The sequence below is a fragment of the Heteronotia binoei genome, chromosome 5 (assembly GCF_032191835.1).
Source record: "Heteronotia binoei isolate CCM8104 ecotype False Entrance Well chromosome 5, APGP_CSIRO_Hbin_v1, whole genome shotgun sequence".
NCBI classification, from domain to species: Eukaryota; Metazoa; Chordata; class Lepidosauria; order Squamata; family Gekkonidae; genus Heteronotia; species Heteronotia binoei.
The window spans coordinates 121,167,195-121,189,746 of NC_083227.1; the positions used below are offsets into that span (position 1 = coordinate 121,167,195).

General features: G+C 42.5%; 2 protein-coding genes across 4 annotated transcripts in view; one reads left to right on the forward strand and one right to left on the reverse strand.

The window, feature by feature from the left end:
• MFAP3 (microfibril associated protein 3) lies at window positions 1-21,566 on the reverse strand. Of its 2 annotated transcripts, XM_060240270.1 has the most exons (4): window positions 21,435-21,566; window positions 8,864-8,909; window positions 7,761-8,207; window positions 1-4,973 (listed from the first exon to the last, which is right to left on the reverse strand). In XM_060240270.1, exons 3-4 carry the CDS (start codon window positions 8,041-8,043, stop codon window positions 4,216-4,218), a joined length of 1,041 nt encoding a protein of 346 aa, XP_060096253.1. In that variant the 5' UTR covers window positions 8,044-8,207; window positions 8,864-8,909; window positions 21,435-21,566; the 3' UTR covers window positions 1-4,215. The 2 variants fall into 2 exon arrangements, with proteins under 2 accessions (XP_060096253.1, XP_060096254.1); XM_060240271.1 differs by lacking the exon at window positions 8,864-8,909 and having other exon boundaries at window positions 21,435-21,511.
• FAM114A2 (family with sequence similarity 114 member A2) overlaps window positions 21,470-22,552 on the forward strand; it is a 25,859-nt gene continuing 24,776 nt past the window's right edge. Inside the window, exon 1 of one of the 2 annotated variants that reach the window (XM_060240268.1) lies at window positions 21,470-21,707. The gene's annotated coding sequence lies outside the window, so the exon portion shown is untranslated. The remainder of the gene's footprint in view (window positions 21,708-22,552) is intronic. The other variant, XM_060240269.1, reaches the window with a different exon arrangement.

Here is a 22,552-nt window from a genome sequence, read left to right on the forward strand (position 1 = left end):
CAAGCTTTTTAAATTAGTTTTATTCTGGGGGGAAAACACACATCTTATTTTTATATGAAAGTACAAAATACTATGCTGTTACAGAGAATATTGACATTGCAGTCTCCAGAATACAAATTATTTGTCATTTTAGACAATACTTCAGTTTAAGTAGCTTTTGATGTGATCTGTGAAAACTGAAGACCAAGGAAACACAACAATCTCATGATTGTCAACAGACATTAGTTAAAGCAAGAAAAGTATACAGGTAAATTACTACTGCTACTGGGCAGCAGCAATCTCTATAGATGGACTCATGCCTGTTGTTCACAAAACATGTTGATCATCTGAATAATATTACATCGGTTAACTGCATCACATAAATTCAAACACCATCAATCATCTCTATGTATATCATCATTTTGTAGTTTCCGTTAGGAAGTCCATACTCCACAACACATTCCTCATGCATCTGGTTCTAATAATTTTTACTTTAAAAAGCTATCTGAAACTATACACATCAGTCCTGCCTTTGATGCATTGCCCAAAGACAGGGTGGAGTCCTGTATCTTATCATATCATCAATGAAAATTATTTGCAGAAAAATTGTAATCCCCCCCCCCCCCCAAAAAAAAAAAAAAAGTTCTTACCCTGGAATTAAATTAATGTATGATGGCTGACTGGAACCGAGGTGGGGGAAAGGCCTCACTGAAAAACAATGGAGAATGCTGCATCTATTTCTAGGGCTTATTTCTGGCTAATATTGTCTCTTTTATACTCCCCTTTGCCAAAATGTTTCAGAAGGGCAAAAAAGTGGAATTCTATATTAAAGAAATCACATAGACATTACAAGTATGAAAAAGAACTTGTAGCACTGTCTTGCAGAGATCTCACACACCATTCTGATGTCACTGACCTGCTATTAAGAATACTATACAAGAAAACTTGGTGGCTAATTATGTCACCAAAGTATATATGGAACTCAATATTGGCCTAGATTCACAGATGTTAATGCTAGAAGGAACAATTATAACACTCTAGTCTGATTTTTTGGCCTAGGAATCCACTTGGCATCCATTCATTGTCATTGTTGCCAGGCCAAGCATTACAAGGTTAAGAGACAGAATAGAATTATTCTGAACCAGGCTCTGAACAAAGGTACTCAAAACATTCAGTGCAAAAGAACTGTGTTTTTTTTTAATGGAATGCATGGTCTATGAAATTCACAGTTGCAAAGGTAATTGTGGGCACTTTAGTGGGATTCAAAATGTTTAACCTGCTCTTCTAGAGCAGAACATACTAAATACAATTCCTCTTAATACTTAAGCAAAGCACATAATTAAACATTCAAGCAATTAACTCAGTACAACTAGTAAGGGAAGTACACAGTGCTCTACCTAGATTACAGCATTAGGCACAATACATGGTTACATGACTAACGCTGCACTATCACAGACCAGCAAATGAATGCCCTGTGCCTGGCCTCCTGTTCAGAGGCCGGAAGCAGTTTCCTTCTCACAAAAGAACCTGATCACTCAAGCCCCTCTATAAAACAGTTTCCCATTCATGAAGCCTATGTAACCAGATCAGCTTATGTGAAAGAAGTTATGCATTCTCTATAGTCAAGAGCAGAAGCAGGCAGTGCCATGAAGGCTGTGAGAAGTTCAGAGGTGTAGGGAACAAGATAGGTGGACCAACAAAATACAGTAACATGAGCAAGACTCCTGCCATTCTCCAAGCAGCATTGGTGTGCAAGAGAATGGGCCATTGGGACATGTGGCCACCAGTCCCTGCTAACTACGTTCTTTCCAGTGGGAGCTGTTAAAGTAATAGGCAAGGCTGCTAGGTCATGAGCTGGCAACCCTGCTGTGCAGAGAGCCTACAGAAGGGCAAACTTCTATTTCTTACAATCTGTAGTGCATGACAGAATCTCTCTCTGCCAAGTTGATGCTTGCACCATGTCTGCTTAAGAAATGTTTACGTAAACAGATCCAAGATAAATACTGCCAGGTGACTATTTACTCACATGTGTTCCACATGTATTGCCGCCAATGATCCGTTTCTAAGATATCGTTATAAGTTATGTTTGTCACCTATTGCTGTAAGTGTAACATTAAATCCTCTTCAAAATCTTATTCCCGTTTGCTGAATGATAGTTCAAATGGTATTTCAAGAATAAAATGGCACAGAAAGAGTTGTGGGAAATTAAATGCTACTCCTGTTGCCAAGTTATTAAAATTATATATGGCAATATATTTCTAGCACTTTAAAGAAATTAATTTGGGGAGCACAGAAAACTTTTACATAAACTAAACCTACAATGAATACAAAATGGTATTAGTAATACATTTTGTAATGTAAAGGGAATGAGAAAGCACCAAATAGTGAAAGCAGGAGTTTGCATTGATTTCCATGTCTCTGAGAGCAAAAACAGCAGCTATCAAGGATGTATGCATTTAAGAGCTAGAAAAGTAGACCTAAACAATTCTAATCCTTTGATACAGGATACAAAATGAAACATGAGCCAGCATGACAATGATCAGGTAGATGGTTAATAATCAAAGTTCTTTCATTAAGGAACCATACAAAACTTGAGTCCACTGTGTCATCTTCATATTCTATTTCCCATTTTGATTTCAGGAATCCCCATTTCAGGCCAAGCCAATGGGAGACAACTCCTGTGCTCTGCATGTTAGTAACAGGAAGACCGAGTCTTGGACTACAAATGTAGGATGAGGTGACAGAAAGCAACTGAATCTCATTGGCTACAAGTAAGAGAATTTTCCCCTATGGCAGAAACTTCTGCAGTCTGAAAAGAACTGTATCCCAAGGGCTGAGTTTGAATCTCTCTTCAGTGTGCTAGTTTTGTGCCTAGAATTTTTTTTTTGTTAATGTGCAGAAGGTGTTCAAAACTTCTGTTCCCCATTCACATAATCTGAAGTGGTACACCTCCTTTATCATCTCATTCTGCAGAACGGGCAGGTTCAGCGAAGCATCAGCATCAGAGTGGTGTGGTAGCCTCTTGCTCTTTGTGGCATTCAAGAATTTAGCTTGGACCAAACTAGGTTACAAGCAGACATGTAAAACAGTCTTGGATAGAGTTGTTTTTGGTTAATGAAAGTTTATCTGTAAAATACTTCAGGTATCAGCAAGTAGTGGTGGGGAGGAAGGCACAGCTTAACCTTTTCCTCTACATCAATTTTTCTGCTTAAAATCACCATTCCTATGCAGCTGAAGGCCAATTTTTGCAGTCAAGGGCTGCCTTTAATTTTTTTTAGACTGGTAGGAGACTAGTACATGTCTGCTGTATAATATCTAGGTGGACCCTGAGGCTACAACACTAGAGATTTCCCTCTTTTATTCACTTCTTCAGAAAGCTGAGAGAGGATTGATTTTTCCTCCCAACATTTAGGAGTATTGCAAACCCACCAACAAGATCAGAATGCTTGAATTCAGAAGCTGTTGCCTTCCTCACATAACTCAAGACAAATTTGGCATCTCACCCACTGCAATTCCAGAGGAGAGAGAATGTCTGTAATGCAAACAAGCTGAACTGCCTCCAAAAAACAATGCGACAAAAACCTACTTTTTTGTTAAAGTGCTTGGCAATCAGCACCGCATTTAAATTGTTGGCTGCAATGAGGTTTTGCAGCCAAAATCTGCATTCAGGCTTCCATTCTCTTGTTCTTGCATTACAGCTGAATGCAACATACACAATCACAGAAAACTGACAGGTCTAGCATAGTTTCAAAACCTCATATTCTCCCTGTAGCACATATCATGTAATTCAGTTGTGCTAAGGTCTCCCATGGGCAAGCAATAACTTGAAATTATCAATGTGTAGGTATGTTTAGGCTATTAAGTTTTTTGTGACAATGAGAAAAACAGTTCACATTAACTTTTTGTCTGTTTGTTTCTTCTGAGATGGTACTTAAGATTTTCAGAGATCAAGACAAAGGCTGCATAAAATCACCCTAGCAATACCTATAATACAATTCCTGCTAAAGATTATCTTTAAACAGCCTCATATAACCTGTTTTTCAAATTAGGAGAACACATACAGTACAGGATGAACCCCGCCATGTTTGCTAACTGTTTTGGCACCTTACAGTCCCTTAGGAAGTTTAAAAATAATATTTTTGTGCATCTGTGACTGTGGCTTCTTTCTGATTTCCCTTTATCCTCAAAGTGTTCAAGCAATCAAATGTGGATTTCATACATCTGCCTTTTGCTGTTCTACTTGGATTCAGCACATGCATCATCTTCAGAAGGAATGGAAGGGACACTGTCACGAGAAACAGTGTCAATGCTTTGTGCTTCAGACTGAAGATGGACAGACACCTCAACAGCTATTTCTTTGCCATGATCGTTTACAGAACCATCATCTGAATCCCCTGCTGGTGAATTGCTGCGCTTGATTTCTGGGTTTAAGGGGTAGAGCCCCTCTTGGGCACTCAGGGCCTGGGTCTGTTTGACCACATCTCCTACTTCATCGGGGTCATCAACTCGCACCGCCTCAAAGATTTCTTCCATAAAGGCCCTACAGTTAAGGATTAATGGGGGAAGAGGTATACTTCTGGCAAGCTCTTCAATGTATCGAGCAAATTCCATTGTCTTAAATTGAGTAACTTTGGCTAGCTCTAGGGTTTTGGCAGATGTAATGATAGGAATGCGTTTGGCAATTTCAAAGGCTTTCTGCAGTTTCTCAGCTCCCTCTGTCCTGAAGAACTCATTGATGGCCTTCTCTGTCTTGCGGAGGTGGCTGCTCATCATGCACAGACGTGTTATATTTAAGATCAAGGTGATAGTAAAGGCAACCAGGCAGACGATCATGTAATAGATCCCCATATCCCCAGATGTGGAAACCACCCTGAGGGTGACTGAATAATATGAAGTGCCATTTTCATGAATGGCAACACAAGTGTATCGTCCCCGGTCACCAAAGCTTACACTTGTGATATTAAGGACACTGTCTGAGATCACCCATCTTCCACCTAAAGACACAAAAATAAATAGTAATGTTATAGTTACAAATTATGCAGTTCCTTTACAGAGAGACATTGGTATTCCTACAATTAACACCTTAAGCAGAACACAAAGGACTGAAAAAAATTGCCAGTTAGCAGTATTTGGAAATTTGATGGCTTATTAGTTAGCCAGGGCCAAGTATCTTTATTTAATCTCTGATAACTGACTGAAAGTGTGAAAGAAAAATAAAAGGAAATGTGCTGGGTAAACTTGGCCTGGACACACACTCTCAGTCTAATCCTGACACTAAATCATGACAGCATGAATAAAGGGGGAGGCAAACTCAGCTGCACCCATAATAAGCCCAACAAAACACACACACTCTCTCTCTATTGCTCTGTAGCAAGGCCAAAATTCGTATCTTGACTAAAACGTTGCTGGTCTTAAAGCTGCTTGCTTTGTATCTCTCCAGTGGGATCAAGGGAACTGGACAAAAGAAGTTCTCTCTCTTTTTCTCCTTCCCTAGGAGATGAGGAGGGGGAGGAGCCTAAGCCACTAGAAGGAAGAGAGGCTCAGTAGCTCTGCAGTGTGATTGATTGAGCCTGGCAAACTTAATCACACAGCAGAGCTACAGAGCCAAGCTCCTCCACTGGCTGAGTGAGAGGCTGCTTTGCTTGGCTGCTTCGTCACAGGAGAGCAAGAAAAAATGGTGATCAAAAGAAGCAAGCAAGGGAGAAGGGAGCAGATGATAGCTTCTTGCTGGTGAGCCTAATTGGAGCCCTTTGGCAGGACAGATCAGGCCCATAGGCTGCATGTTTGACACCCCTGTTCTAGAAACTCATGGTACTTCCCTTTCTCTAATATCTCAAAATGAAGACAGCACTTAAGCCAACAACACTTATTAAAAGGATGAAAGCAACAGACAACTAATATTTTCATCATCAAATGTAGCTAAATACTGCACAGTGGCAAAAGCAGGCAACTGTGTTATTTAAAAGTTGGATTGTACAAAAATAGCATTCAGACAAAACCCTTATTTTAAAGACTGTTCAGACATAACTGGAAATCATTAACTGTGCTTATTGTGAAATCAGGATTCTGCTTGCAGACAATCACTCATATCCTGGTTTGTTGTGACAAATGCTGGTTTCATCACTTTCACTCTGGCTGGCTGTCATTCGGAAAGAAGCCAGGATGTCTGCATACACACAACACACAAAAGCATTGTTAAGACTGGGTATGCTTAATAAACCAGCTTCCAACCATGTTTTGAGATCCTGTGATCAATGGACACAAGGACTGTGAATCCTTCTGGCATTCCTCTCCCCCAGCAGTCCCTTCAGAACTGGAAAAATTTGTTTCTGGGCTTGAGGGAAATATGTGGACTAACAGCCATGCATGTCTGAAGGTTGCAGAGGGAAAAGGAGGAAAAATATCTTTTCCATCTGCAGAGCTATGCTGACAGAAGAGACAGAAAGAGAAACCTTTTCTCCTTCCACTTCCCCACTGCAGCCTCCCAACCTGTGTGACTCCACACACATCCCACAAGCCCAGCAATAAACCTTCTTTGGTTGGAAAGGGCTATTATGGGAAGGGCAGTCTGGGAAAGACCCACATGACCATCTGTTCCTTTCACTGATGGATCACTGGATCCAACACCATGGTTTGACAGATACAAGTAATAGTTAGAGGAGTGGCCAGCATTCAGACAACTGTACTAACTGTAATTGGGTTAAACAACAACAACAACACACAAACGGAGACTTCCCTACAAATATTGCTATACAGAGGTCTGCACATAGCATTCAGTGTACAGCAACAACTTGATGCCTCTGATTATGAAGGAATATGTCAGATCACAACTACAGCTTAAGTTTAAGCTTATTCCTGATCCTAATGGCAACATAAATTCGAAAACAGAGAGCCAGTTTGGTGTAGTGGTTAAGTGTGCAGACTCTTTATCTGGGAGAACTGGGTTTGATTCCCCACTCCACTACTTGCACCTGCTGGAATGGCCTTGGGTCAGCCATAGCTGTGGCAGAGGTTGTCCTTGAAAGGGCAGCTGCTGTGAGAGCCCTCTCAGCCCTACCCACCTCACAGGATGTCTGTTGTGAGGGAGGAAGATAAGGAGATTGTGAGCCACTCTGAGACCCTGAGATTCGGAGTGGAGAGTGGGATATAAATCCAGTATCACCTTCTTCTTAATTAACACAAACTCCCATCATCCGCTTTTACAGAGATGCATGGGTAAGCTCTGACATGTCTGTTTCTTATTATGAACTTTTTTGACTGAGTGTTAACTAACACTGCAGCACACTTGCACGGAAGCAAGTTCTACTGAAATGGACTGGATTTTCTTTCCAGTACATCAGACTCTGTTCCAAAGTTTTTAATATTTTTCTTGCACATAACCGTGAAGCCTCTTTAGTTTAGCAGTGCTTAATTTAAGAGCTGGCAGCAACACAAATTTATTCATGTACTTATACATGACATAAGGAGTCTGTTTCCTAATGTTCCCCACTTTTGGTAGTTTTATTTGCCTTGAATTGCTAGAAACAAAAATAGTTATGTAAAAGGAAACTGACCTTTGGATAGCTGTAAAATCTCTCACACAATTTCCCAAGCAACAGTGCTGATGATATGCAGTTAAGAAAGCAAAGGCAGCCATTACCTTGCACTGTTACAAAAGCAGTAAACAGCAGCACTGTTATCAGCTAGAGTTTGGGGAACAGGTGATTCCTTTCATGCCTCCTTTCAAGGTGTGGTGACCACCAGACCAACTCCAAGGAATTTTCCCCACAGGTATCTCTTACCTTGTCCATCTTGTTTCAGCAGATATCCTTTTGAGTTGTACCAATGGATGGAATCGTACTGACTAACGTTCAGCTTACATTCAATGGAAGCATAGTTCCCCTCCTTGACTATGATATCCTGAGGTACGGCTGATTTTGCCAAGGCTTTAGAGACCAAAAGAAGTGATGCATTGAGAGGCAGAGTCTTTGATCCAGATGTAACTGTCAGGTTGGAGGCCACATTTTCTAAAGCAAGAACCTGAGTCCCAAGAATCAGAAGCCACAAGTAGCAACTGAGCTTCATGGAAGCTTAAAGGAAAGTGTTTCTCTCATTGAATTTTACAGCTGAGACAGGCTATTTAAGTGAAGTCATCTGCATTATGCTGGTCACCAGTGAAAATGTTGATCGAGTCATTAGCAGAGATTTTCAATTTTTTTAAATGTGAACCAGTAAAAAAGAAAATCCAACTGAAAATTAAAAAAACAACAACCATGAGTAAAAATTATTAACAAGGCAAAGTTTTACAGCTCTCAACCTTAAATGCCTAGCAATCAGACTGTAGCCTTAAATAAAGTGCAGTTTGATGTGAGTAGGCATAAAGTACAATCAACAACTTAAAGTAAGGCTATGTGTAAGTGGAAAAGAAACTCAAGCATCTTGCGCTTCTTTCCCCTGACTTCTATTGTAAAATGGTAAACACAGCTCGTCAGTATCACCAGCAAATAAGTCTCCCAGTCCTACTTCCCATGTCAGGCTCATAAAGGACAGGGAAGCAGTATGTGTCACTCACAGTTCTTCTCTCCAGCTAATCTTGCAATCATTTCTTTGCAACTGCTTCTTAAATAGATACACAGGCACAAAAAAAAGGCAATCCAATCTAGCTGATATTGGGGTTATTTAAAGGTTTAATTATTTATTTATTCCACAAATTTCTACACAACTTTTCGAGAGAATCTGCCTGAACTGCCTTAAAAATCTTATAAAAACATCAAACCTTAAAAGTTCTTAAAATTCAGCATTAATAACTCGCCATGGCAAAAAACCATAAAACATTAAGCAGCTTAACGTGAGTTTTACAGTTTTCAGGGTTAAAGTAGACTATAAAATTGTGTTAAATATCTACCTTTTAATTAAAAGCCTGGTTAGACAGAAAGGTTTCAGCTTGGCCCCTAAAAGAGAGTAGTTCAGTTCAGTTACCTTTATTGGCATTATAGGAGAGATAAAAGAGGGGGGGCAGATGTATACACATATGCATACAAATAGATAAAACATGCCAACAGAACATTCTAAGAGGGTCTAAAATTTGTACAAAAAGAAGTCAAAAGTCAATCAGTCTAATACAAATTTAAATTACAATACATTACTGCATATAAGAAGAGCAGCTTGCAAAAACTTTGCCACAGCATCAGTTGTGTTCCCATCTTTGTTGTTTGATACAGCAGTTCATATAAATTCGGAAGCTCTAAGATACTATCAAGAATTAACGATAAAATCCTGTACTGAATTCTAATAACACATGAGACATAAAATCCTGTAACAGCATTCTAATAACACATGAGACACAGTCTCAATGGGCCCACTTGCACAAGGGTGTAGTCTGTTAGCAAAAGGTGTACTATTAAATCTCTCAGTTAAAATCGCTGAAGGGAGGGCATTGAACCTAGCAAGAGAAAAGATTCTGCGTATTGCTGGAATCTGAAGTTGGTAAAAGTAGCTAGCAGGAAGGCCCACAGTGGGCAAGATCCCATGCCTCTAACTCTGAAAGGGAGAGAAGAGATTCAAAGGAAATATTCAGTGTTCTTGGTTTGTTTTCAATATTGACGAGCCATGGGGAAATATTAGATTCTGTCAAGAATTGGGCACAATAGCTAAAGGGCTCAGATCTATAGTGCAATTGATGCCAAAATTAAAAAAAAAGAGAGAGAGTAGACTAAGCACAATGCAAGGCTTCAAAGGGAAGGGCCAGTCCTACAAGTATCCTGGCCCCAAGTCCTTTAGAAATTTAAAGATAAGAACCAGCACTGGGTAACCAGTACATATCTTTCAGAACATGGTAATACACCTATATCCAGCCCCTGACAGTCACATGGCTGCTGCATTTTGGACCAGCTGAAGTTTCTGGACAGTTTTCAAAGGAAGTTTCATGTAGATTGCCTTACAATAATCTAACCCAGATGTAATTAGAACATAGATCAACATGGCCAGATAACACTTTTCGAGGACTGACTGAAGCTGGCAAAAAGCACTACGTGCCACGAAAGAGACCTGAGCCTTCAGTCACTGGCCAGGATTCAGCAGCATCCCTAAATTGCTCCTTCAGTGAAAGCACAACCCCCTTCCAGACAGGCTGACTCATTGAAGACGTTTGTCATTAACCAACACCACCTCACTTCAGTTTATTGGCTGTCATCCATCTTATTACAATCTCCAGGTACCTCTTAATGATTTCCACAGATCCACCTGGCTCAGCTGTTAAGGAGAAACAAAACTGAATATCATCTACATACCAGAGATACCTTACTCCAAGTCATCTAATGATCTCTTCCAGTGGTTTCATGTAAATATTTAACAGCAAGTGGGATCCTTGTGAGGCCCCAGAACACAAACACCATGGGAACAAGCAGAAGTCCCCCAGCACCACTTCTGGGAACTGTCCAGGCAAGTAAGACTGGAACCATTAAAGTGGTACCCATTACTCCTAACCTAGCCTGCATCTTGAGAAGAATACCATAGCTGGCAATATAAAAAACTAGGGATGTGCAATTTCCCATTTATTTTCCTGGTTCAGGTTTATTGGACTCCCTCCCCCCAAATTTAGGAGTTCTGGAAAATCCTGGATGCAAATATCAGCATTCAAATTTTTTAGAAATCCCATTTTCCCCCCAGGTCCAATAGACCTAAGATGGAAAAAAAAGAAGAACCCACCCTGGGAGCTGCAGTCACAAAACACAGCTGAGCTGGGGCTCTCACCTCCCTAATGCTTCCTGATCTTTTCCGTAGTTCCTTTAAATCAGCCTGGTTTAAATGGACTGCAGAAGAAAGGGGGGGGGGCAGCTTATAGGCAGGAAAGAGTTTTCTCAATCTCTTCTACAGTCCATTTACACCAGCTTGGTTTAAATGGACTGCAGACGGTGGGGGGAGGACAGCTGATATGCAGGGAGCAGTTTCATAATCTCTTCTGTAGTCCCTTTAAAGCAGCCTGGTTTAAATGGACTGTAGATGAAAAGGAGGGAACAGCTGATATGTGGAGAGCAGTCACCTGTTAAGGTCTCTGGGCCCTATCTATCTGGGCACAGATACCTTAATAGAAAATCCATTTCATGTTCTCCTTGCAGCATTGCTTCCTGCTATAGCCAACAAAGACAAGGCAGAAGGAGCTGGGAACTTTGGCAGCCCTGGAGCTTCAAAGGGTGAGGACAGCAGGGGAAAGGGGAAGAAAAGAGCCCCGTGGGCCTGATTAAAGCTCTGAGTGGGCTGGTTGTGGCCTACGGGATGGACATTTGACACCCCTGATCTAATATAATCCATCGTTATGTGTGCCTAGAAAAGTGCTCTGAAATAACTGGCCAAAATAAAGTGAAAGGGTACAATAAAATATTTACCTCCCCAATTTTTTTTTAAACCATTATGTCAGCACTGTGGCCTTGTAGGTTCTGGCAGCAGCACAGAATCTTGCAACTGTATTCAAGATTCCAGGCTCAAGGTTGGGTAGCAGAAAGGAGATATACTATTCCTATGATCTTCCTGGAATCCCTTGGATAAATATGCTTCTGAGGTCATCATACAAAGAGCAATGCATGACCAACTGTTTCGATTTCATCAGAGGCACAAGGAAATTGACGCTCATGGGACAGCACGATATCTCCCTTTTAGTAATGCAGATGGTAAAAGCATTAAAACAAGCCGAAGTTGAATTTATCCTACTCTTGTTAAGTAGCATAGATTCCATTAGCTAAGTAATTGGACAGCACAGATTTCTTGTTTCTAAAATGATGGTATTTTGCAGTAGATCATAGATAGTGTTAAAGTTTGATGCCCCAGATCCTTTGCTTAATTACTGAAAACTGAAACTCCTGATCAAATTTCTAACACTGGGTCTGATAATAATGATGACTGTGATGGAGATTCTCTCTATGACCATGAAGTGTTGAGTGAGCTGGCAGATAAGTATATCTGTGTGGGAAGGATAGACTCTGAAAATCTTTGGTTGGCTACTAATAACACTGTTACAATGGCTGATTCCTTATCCCTGGATGATAGTCCATTAATGGTTAGTGGTACACAATAACCACCTGAGTTCCACCCCAGCTTGAAGGCTCCTAAATTGCCTACTAACGTTTCACTGATATTTTTGAATAAAAGGAAAATATCATCCATGGAAATAATAGAATCTTGGAGGACTTATGCACTTCTCCAGTCTTTTTTCTTTTTGTTGCATTATTCATCTTCATATTTTTCCCAGGTAAAAGCTAAGCAGATAAAAGTCTGGTCAATGACTAGAAGCTGCTCCAAGCTGGGGCTTGAATTCCATGACCTCCAAAGTTCCTTTTAGTTCTACCTTATTATGCTGCTTCAATACACATATCAGCTGCATAACATGTAACCTATACTTAAGACTCCATATTTTCTTAACAGTCTTAAGAGATCTATAATCATTATATATACTTCCTCTAAGGTGGTGGCCAGATGGAGCTCTCCCATTTGCTAATAGGTGCATTCCATGTACTTGACAAATAATTAACCCATCATGGCTCACTCAGTATCTCTGGCCTCCCATTGGCTGACTCCCCTGCCCCTGCCTACTGTAGACCCAGAAATATTGAACAAACCACCAAAGCAATCTTACCTCAGACAGACGCATCTCTTCTCTGTGTCCTCTCTGTCAACTGGCCTCACGAAACGCATCACCAGCAACCGACCTCTGCTACCCCATCAATGGCCCACACAGACGGCCTCCCAGCACAGGCAGCCTCTGAAGGCTGCAGATACAGACAGGGAGCTGCTGCTGCCATAATACAACTAGACAGCAAGGCCTGGCCCCACTGGAAACATTTCCTCACAAGCCATGGCTCCTTCCTGTCACTCCCTCTCTCCCCTCAGCCTCGCCCCTAGCCAGAGGCTGTTGCTAGACAACCAACGCAGGTGAATAGAATGGCATATAGTCCACCCTCCAAAACAGTTACTTTCTCCAGGATGGGGAGAGCAATCTGTTGTTCAGAGTTCAGTTGTGATCACAGGAGATCTTCAGGCTCCTCTTTGAGGTTGGCTACCCTAGACCTGCAGTGCCCTCTGGGTGACTTGATGCCATATGATTGGTATGACTTAAATAGGCCTGGCTCCTGTTCAGCAGCAGCCCCCCTCTGACAACCAGTGTGACTTAAAAGGTAAAGGTAGTCCCCTGTGCAAGCACCAGTTGTTTCTGACTCTGAGGTGAGGTCGCATCATGACGCTTTCATGGCAGACTTTTTACAGGGTGGTTTGCCATTGCTTAGCAGTTGCCAATTCCAGGTTGGGAAATTCCTGGAGATTTGAGGGCTGCAGCCTGGAGAGAGTATGGTTTGAGGAGGGTGGGACCTCAGACAGGTACAATGCCATAGACTCCACCCTCCAAACCAGCCATTTCCTCCTGGGGAGCCACTTTTGCCAATTCCCAGGTGAGGGCTGGAGATCACTCAGAATTACAACTGCTCTCCAGATGGCAGAGATCAATCCCTTTGAAGTGAGTGGAAGTGAGTGCCTTCATTTGGGTAGGTGGGAAGACAGCAAGGGGGGCACTCGCCCACACCTTGTTTCTAGAGCCCACTGTATTTTTTTTCCACAATGGGCTTTATTCCTAGTATACAATATTCATTCTGGTAACAATCAAGACTCTAGACCAGGGGTGGTGAGCCTTTTTTCTGCTAAGAGCCATTTGGATATTTATAACATCATTTGTGGGCCATACAAAATTAGCAACTTAAAAACAGGGCTCTGCCAAGGGAGAATGATTCAGGCTGGCAAAATTAATGTAAATAATTGTTTTTCTATTTGAAGTCATGTGGGGAGAGTCTAATTTGGCACTCCTCCCCCGACCTGCTGCCCTGCAAATGCCTAGGTCCAGGGCTTTCTTTTTTGTAGAAAAAGCCCAGCAGGAATTCATTAGCATATTAGACCACATCCCCTAATATTAGGCCACACCATCTGGGATAATCAAGTGCAAATTGAAGTGGTGGTAGCTGGCTCCCACCCCCCACCCCTGCCATCCCTCCCTCCCTTCACGCAGAAACTGCAGCTGCTCCCAGCAGACCTTTAAAGGCACCCATATACCCTAGCAGCAGTCCTTCACAGTGCCCACCACTCAGACTCCAGGGAGAGGGGGAGGGAGGGAGAAAGAGAAAGAAAGGGAAATAAACAAATGGGGGGGGGGGAGAAAGGGAGAATAAATGGAAAGAAAGAGAAATAAACAAAAATAAACAAATGGGGGGGGAGAAAGGGAGAATAAATGGAAAGAAAGAGAAATAAACAAAAATAAAGAAATGGGGGTAGAAAGAGAAATAATGGGAGGAAGAAAGCGGAATAAAGGGAGCTAAAGAAATGGGGGAAGAAAGGGGGAATAAAGAGAAATAATGAAATGGGGGGGGGGGGAAGAAAGGGAAATAAAGAAATGAGAGGGAAACTTACCTGAACTGTGACAGTGACTTTTCCAGGCCCCACAGAGATCTTGGCCAGCCAGTCATGCCCCAGGGAGGCTGCTGCGCAGCATGGCTGGGCCCTGCAATCCCTGCTGGCTGGCCAGACCCTGGGGAAGCCACTGCACAGCACAGCTGGTCCCCACAATCCTCGCCAGTCAGCCAGGCCAAAAGGAGGCCACCATGTGGCTCGGCTCAGGCCAGAAATCTATAAATGGCTCTCGGGTCTGACGTTCCCCAGCCCTGCTCTAGGCAATCCTGAATTTCTTAACCTGAAATCTCTGCCAACGTTCTTCTTCATGGTCTTTGCTTTCTTTCTGTTCTCCTCCTTTCCCCTTCCTTCAGAAGACACTATTGTAATTCTCTTCTCCCTTGTAGCTTTTTCCCATGTGGAACTCTCTTTCGTTAGACATTTAACTTAGTCTGGTCTCTATCTTAAGAAACTATTCTGCACCTTTTTTCTCTTGCAGTCTCATCTTAATGATGTTGAATTCCAGTTAGGCTTTTAACTCCATCTCATTTTAAAAGGTTCCTTTAAACCACATTCAGCAATCCTCTTCCTCTCTCAAAGTTCCCTTTATCTTTGACAGACCAGTCCTACGCATGTTTATTCAGAAGCTCCACAAAATTCAATGATATTGACTTCTGGTTAAGCATGCATAAGATCATAGCCTTACACTGTAAGCCTCCTAGCAGGGATCAGTCCAACTTGTTGGTGTACAGCGCCTAGCCTGTATACTTTAGAAGATTTAACAAGTAACAAAAGGCTGTTCCTGCTGCTAAACTGCTAAGCAAGAAATAACATTCCTACACTTCCATTTGTATTACTCTTTCCCTCTTGAATTTATATTATTTTAATTAATGAATTTTATTCATCAAACTTGACCTGGTACATTTCTGAAGGGACAAGATTTGTTGTTTGTAACTTCAGAAATATCCAGTTACTTCCTTCAAATTCTGAATTAATTATCTACAGTAACTGCATGAGCTCCCTAAGATACTGTGGCACAATGGGAGTGGAGATGGGTCATTGAATGTTGCTGTGAAATCCTTCAGTGTTTGATTTATGAAATTGTTTATCCTGTTTTCTTTTGTTCAAACCCACTGCTGTTAAATGAAGATCCCTCATTGCTGAGTTTGTTTTCTTTGGTGGTGGTGGAGGAGATGGTATATTTTTATTACAAAACCATTACATAAAAACAGCTGCAGCAGCTGATAAGACACAAAGAAAATAAAACATCATGTGCTAAATTCAATAAAATAATGCACTGCTTTTAGAAGCTGTTATACTGAATAGCAGCACAGCAACAATATATTTAAATCTTTACTCAACTATACTTACAGAACAATTCATGACATACACATTCAGACATGAGACTTTTTTTTTAATCTTGCCTCCATTACAGTGATTTATGCTGAGTTTTATGTAGTGCAAAAACATCAGGACTTTTGGAGCAAAGATTGTCCCTTCAGCAGCATATTAGCCATATTTGCAATCTTGCTGCATAAAGAGATCATGAGAAAGCCAAAACCCAGCTGATCCCATATAGTATGGTAAAATTTCCAGAAATTCTGAAGCCACATAAATTGGGCTTTTCCTCAATTTTTTTTTTTTTGGGGGGGGGGAGGATGGAATTTTTTTTGGAGAAACTAAAATACATTCAATGCTTATAGTCCTATCAACCCTAAACTAATTTTATTACTTTAACAACATCATATGCATCATTTATAACTTACTAAGCATATGCAATTGTGACAATTCACATATTTATGAACTTTACAAGTTATAATTACACTAGTTTGCTATAAGCAAAACTGCAATTACAACCCATACTTATGAGAAAATTACAAGCTGATGCACCCTATGCTATTTTAGCACATGAAGCTTAAATTTTGCTATCTGGTTAGAGAAAGCTCAGTTCTTAAAAGAACTTCCAGAATTTTCCACTGAGTATTTGGTGCAGCTTATGCCCTACTGCCTTCTGATCTTTCTTCCCTCCAGGAAGGAAGAGTAATAAGCTACTTGTTACTAAGCCCGGAGGCATATATCATAGAATCATAGAGTTGGAAGAGACCTTTAGGGTCATCTAGTCCAACCGCCTGCACAATGCAGGAAACTTAGGAACATTTCCCCCTAAATTCACAGGATCTTCATTGCTATCAGATGGCCATCTAGCCTCTGTTTAAAAACCTCCAAGGAAGGAGAGCCCACCCGAGGAAGCCTGTTCCACGGAGGAATCGCTCTAACAGTCAGGAAGTTCTTCCTAATGTTGAGCCATAAACTCTTTTAATTTCAACCCATTGGTTCTGGTCCTACCTTCTGGGGCCACATAAAACAATTCCACACCATCCTCTATATGACAGCCCTTCCAGTACTTGAAGATGGTGATCATATCACTTCTCAGCCGCCTCCTCTCCAGGCTAAACATGCCCAGCTCCTTCAACCTTTCCTCATAGGACTTGGTCTCCAGACCCCTCACCATGTTCGTCTCCCTCTTCTGGACCCGTTCCAGCTTATCTATATCCTTCTTAAAATGTGGTGCCCAAAACTGAACACAATACTCCAGGTGAGGTCTTACCAGAGCAAAGCGATACGATCACATCACGTGATCTGGACACTATACTTCTGTCAATACAGCCCAAAATTTGCATTTGCCTTTTTAGCCACCGCATCACACTGTTGACTCATGTTCAGCATATGATCCACTAAGACCCCTAGATCCTTTTTGCACATGCTACTGCTAAGACAAGTCTCCCCCATCCTATAACCATGCATTGGATTTTTCCTATCTAAATGCAGAACTTTACTTTTCTCCCTGTTACAATTAATTTTAATTGATTTTAGCCCAGTTTTCCAGCCTGTCAAGGTCATCCTGTATCCTGTTTCTGTCTTCTTCTGTGTTTACAACCCCTCCCAATTAAGTATCATCTGCAAATTTAATAAGCGTTCCCTCTATTCCTTCATCCAAATCATTGATAAAGATGTTGAACAAAACAGGTCTCAGGTCAGATCCTTGAGGCACTCCACTTGTCACTCCTCTCCAAGAGGATGGGGAACCATTCACATGCACTCTTTGGGTGTGATCTGTCAACCAGTTACAGATCCACCTAATGGTAACAGGATCCAAACCACATTTTACCAACTTGTCAACAAGGATAGTATGTGGCACTTTATCAAAAGCCTTACTGAAATCAAAATAAGCAATGTCTACAGCATTCCCCTGATCCAGCAAGGTAGTCACTTTCTCAAAATAAGAGATCAGGTTAGTCTGACATGACTTGTTCTTGAGAAAAACCATGCTAGATCTTAGTAATCACATCCATTCTTTCTAAATGTTCCAGGACCGACTGATGATTTGTTCTAAAACTTTTCCAGGTATAGACATCAAGGTGATGGGTCGGTAGTTATCCAGATCGTCTTTTTTCCCCTTCTTGAAGATGGGGACAACATTCGCCCACTTCCAATCTTCCGGCACCTCTCCTGTTCTCCAAGAATTCTTAAAAATAATAGACAGAGGCTCAGAAATTACATCTGCAAGCTCTTTTAGAACCCTTGGATGCAATTCATCTGGCCCTGATGCCTTAATTATTTTTTAAAAAACAGGTGTTTATGTACTACCCCTATGCTGATCCTAGGTTGGAAATTCATACCCTCCTTATATGTTCTGTTTTTGCCATGTTGAGCACCGTTTCCCTCAGAAGAGAAGACTGAGGAAAAGTAGGAATTGAGCAGTTCCACCCTCTCTTAATTACCTGTTACAATTTCACTTTCTTGCCCTCACAATGGGCCTACCATGTCCTTGCTCTTTTTCTTACTCTGAACATAAGAGAAGAACCCGTTTTTGTTGTTTTGAGCATCTTTGGCCACCCTAAGCTCATTTTGAGCTTTAGCTTTCCTAACTTTTTCTCTATAAGCACTGGTGATTTGTTTATATTCATCCTTGGTTATAAGGCCCTGCTTCCAATTTCTAAAGGAGTCTTTTTTATTTCTCAAGTCTTTAGAGAGCTGTCCATGGAGCCACTTCGGCTTCTTTAGACTTTTTCCATTTTTTCTTCTCATAGGAATTGTCTGTGATTGCGCTTTCAGTATTTTGCTTTTAAGAAACTCCCACCCCTCCTGAACCCCCTTCCTTCTAAGTATTTCTGACCATGCAATTATACCCAGCATAGTTCTATCGAAGTTTGCCTTTCTGAAGTCCAACCTATAAGTCTGACTACATATAGCTTTTTCCTTCCCTAAGACTGTAAATTCCAAAATCACATGGTCACTACTGCCCAGGGTGCCCACTATTTCCACTTCTTCAATCAATTCTTCCTTGTTGGTGAGAATCAAATCCAAGATAGCAGATTCCCTTGTTTCCTTCTTCACTTTCTGGAAAAAGAAGTTGTCACCAAGACAAGTCAGGAATCTATTTGACTTTTCAATTTTAGCAGAGTTGGACTTCCAACAGATGTCTGGGTAATTGAAATCTCCCATTATCACTGTATCCCTTCTCTTGGAGAACTTTGCAGTCTGCTGTAGAAGTATCTCATCCCAAGTCCTCTGCCTGACTTGGTGGTCTATACCAGACCCCCACAATAATATCACTGTTATTTCTTACTTCTTTTATTTTTACCCAGAGACTCTCAACTGGGCCGCCATGCTCAGACTCACATATTTCCTCACAAGTATATACCTCCTTCACATATACTGCTATGCCTCCACCCTTTCTCATTTGCCTGCCCCTTTTAAATAAGTTGTACCTCTGAATCCTAATATTCCAGTTGTAAGTGTCATATATATATATATATATATATATATATATATATATGTGTGTGTGTGTAAGTTCAGTTGTAAGTGTCATATATAGTCTGCAAAGCATATGTTTAAAAACTTAAAACCTTAGCACTTGTTGGTCTTAAAGGTGCTTTCTTTGTATGTTTCCCATGGGAACCAGAGAACTGGGAAAAGGAAGCTGTGGCTCTTTCCTTCATTCCCAAGGGGACCAGGAGGGGGAGGAGCCTCAGCCAATAGAAGGAAGAGAGGCTTGGCTCAGTAGCTTTGCTGTGCAATTGAGAGAGCCTGGCAAAGCAAGATCTCCATCCTCCCCTTTCACCCCAAGGGAGGAGCTGCAGCCAAAGGAGAAAACAGAGGTTTTGCTCTGTAGCTTCTGTGCAATTGAGCAAACCTTGCAAACCAAGCTGTTATGCAGAAGGAAGCAAGATGTAAGAAGGAAGCAGATGATATCCAGTTGCTTGAGGGCTTTGGCCTGATTTGGCCCCCGAACTGCATATTTGACACCCCTGATCTAGACTCTCTTTGATTTGTAACAGCCTACACACTTGCTTTGTTCCTCCCAGCAGGATATGCCTTCCTTCCTTTCCCTGAGGATGGATAGGTCTGTACCAGCCCAAACAAGGGCCTTTCCTGGAGCAGCTCTTTTCTTGTGTAATTGGCTACCCAGTGGAGTAGGAACTTTATCATCCTTTCTCATGTTGAATGAAGTCTGCAAAGCATAGCTGGTCAGGAGTAGATTTTCTATTGATGAATGCAGTTTCATTTTGGGTCTCTGATTTATATTTATGGTTAAGAACATAAGAGAAGCCATGTTAGATCAGCCCAATGGCACACAGTGGCAAAAAAAAAATTATATATACACACACACACACACACACTGTGGCTAATAGCCACTGATGGACCTCTGCTCCATATTTTTATCTAACCCCCTCTTGAAGGTGGCTATGCTTGTGGCCGCCACCACCTCCTGTGGCAGTGAATTCCACATGTTAATCACCCTTTGGGTGAAGAAGTACTTCCTTTTATCCGTTTTAACCTGTCTGCTCAGCAATTTCATCGAATGCCCACGAGTTCTTGTATTGTGAGAAAGGGAGAAAAGTACCGTATTTTTCGGCCCATTGGACGCTCCGGACCATAAGACACAGGTGACAAGGGCAAGATCGCTCCCTCCGCCCCCAGCGCAAACCCAGCACTTCGCAGGGAGCGATCTCGCCGCTTGTCTCCCAGCCAGGCATGCAGGCGCTGGCGTGCTTCCCCCGCGCCTGCGTGCCTGGCTGGGAGACAAGCAGCGAGATCGCTCCCTGCGAAGTGCTGGGTTTGCGGTGGGGGCGGAGGGAGTGATCTCACCGCTTGTCTCCCAGCCAGGCACGCAGACACGGAAAAAGTATGCCGCCCCCTCCGCAAACCCAGTGCTTCACGAAGCGCTGGGTTTGCGGGAGGGGGGGGGGTGCTTCCTCTGTGCTTGGCTTCAGCTGCTGCTTATAGCAAGGGCTGGGATCGGAGGCAGCCAAGCCTCCGATCCCAGCCCTTGCTATAAGCAGCAGCTGAAGCCAGGCAGACAGGCACAGAGGAAGCACCGCCCCCCCCTCCGCAAACCCAGCGCTTCGCAAGCGCCGGCTGTGGAGGGGGCGGCGTGCTTTCTCCCTGCCCTACAGTGGGAAGGGGGGATTTAATGGAGGGGCCATGCCCCCCCCCCGTGGCTATGGGTCTGAGCAGAGGTCTATCAGTGGCTATTAGCCACAGGGTAGATGGAAGTCTCTGTCTGGGGCAAGTGATGCTCTGTATTCTTGGTGTTTGGGAGGGGGCAACAGTGGGAGGGCTTCTAGTCCTGGCCCCACTGATGGACCTCCTGATAGCACCTGGTTTTTTGGCCTCTGTGTGACACAGTGTTGGCCCATTGGCCTGATCCAACGTGGCTTTTCTTATGTTCTTAAGGATCAGAAGCCGTGCATCAGACAACTAGCAGCCTTGCATCTCATCTGTCACTACAAAACAGACAACTTTGCAAGTTTAAACCCTTAATCACATCTAACACAGTTTTCTGTTTACCCGGGAAGATACAAAAAGCACCCACATGATTTAAAAAAAAAGTCCTCCCTCCCATAACGTAACGTCACGGCTTTGAACCCTGAACTCATCGCCGAGCTCACCTCGATTTCCCTTCCGTTATGGCAACTTGTCGTTGCGCACATAACATAGGTTATTCTGGCCTCTTCACTTAACAATGCACCCCCCCCCCGGGGTCTTACCGCCGCTTAGTTTACCTCGCCGACCTCGCCTCGATTACCCTTCCGTTACAATTCGCTGCGCATGCGCTATTTACTTCTCGGGAAGGGAACGGAAGGGCGACGCGGGTAATGCCATGATGGCGTTCTTCCGGCTTGGTTCCTCTCTTTCCGGTTGCTTTTGTGGTGCGGAGGAACAGCTGAGTATGCATGCGCGAGAGGCTTGCGCGTGCGGCTGAGACGTGGCCGAGGCTGTCATTGGCGAGAAAGCGGGCCTGTCTGGAACTTGCCTCGCCGGTAAGACTACAGAGAGCGGGGCGGGAGGAGGCTTGTTGTCCGTGTTAACATCTGTTAAATGTTTCTTATTTGCATATGCAGTTTTCATGTTCGGGTTATAAACAGAGACTCAAAAGCTTCAACATGCTACCTTTTGGTGAGTGGGGAGAGGGAATACAACCTGTTTCCCCACCACGCTGAAATAATGTCAAATGAAGATTGTACCTCATCCCACCCTCGCTCCATGTACAAGCAGCCAAGTCCCCGTGTTTGGGTAGATTCTGAAGCAGCAGAACAAAGTTTGAGTCGAGTGGCACCTTTAATACCAATAAAGTTCAATTCTGGGTATAAGCTTTCATGTGCACGCACACTTCTTCAGATGCAGATATTCGAAAAAGTGTGCGTGTACACCGAAGCTTATACCTTGAATAAAATTAAAGATGCCACTGGACTCAAATTTTGTGTCTGTGTATGCTGTTATTCGCCATGATGCCCTAGTCTGCTTGCTGGTTTATGGGTGGTACACTACGTGCGGCGATTTTTAAGCGTATTGTACCTGAGTTTCCCCCTCCCCCGACATGACTTTGAGTTACATAGTAACGCATCAGGTGCTAGGGAATTAATCTCATTCTGTAAATGTAGATACTTATTAATGGATGGGGTGGAGAGAGGAATAACATCTTTTGATAGCCCTTGTCACACCTAGCCTGGGTTTAGGGTTGCCATCCGCAGTTGAGGGTAGGGGATCCCCTGAGGCCCTCCCCCCTTTCAGCGTTATCAGAAAGCAGAGTGTGTGAGCTGAATGTTCACTGTGCACTCCATTATACCCTATGGAGACTGGTTCTCATAGGGTATAATGGAGAATC

Bases quoted from the DNA above. Each gene is read 5' to 3' on its own strand.
- MFAP3 (XM_060240270.1), bottom strand. From the start codon at position 8,043: ATGAAGCTCAGTTGCTACTTGTGGCTTCTGATTCTTGGGACTCAGGTT. The intron at 4,974-7,760 runs GTAAGAGATACC...TTGTGTCTTTAG, and splicing joins GCTGAAACAAGATGGACAAG to GTGGAAGATGGGTGATCTCA.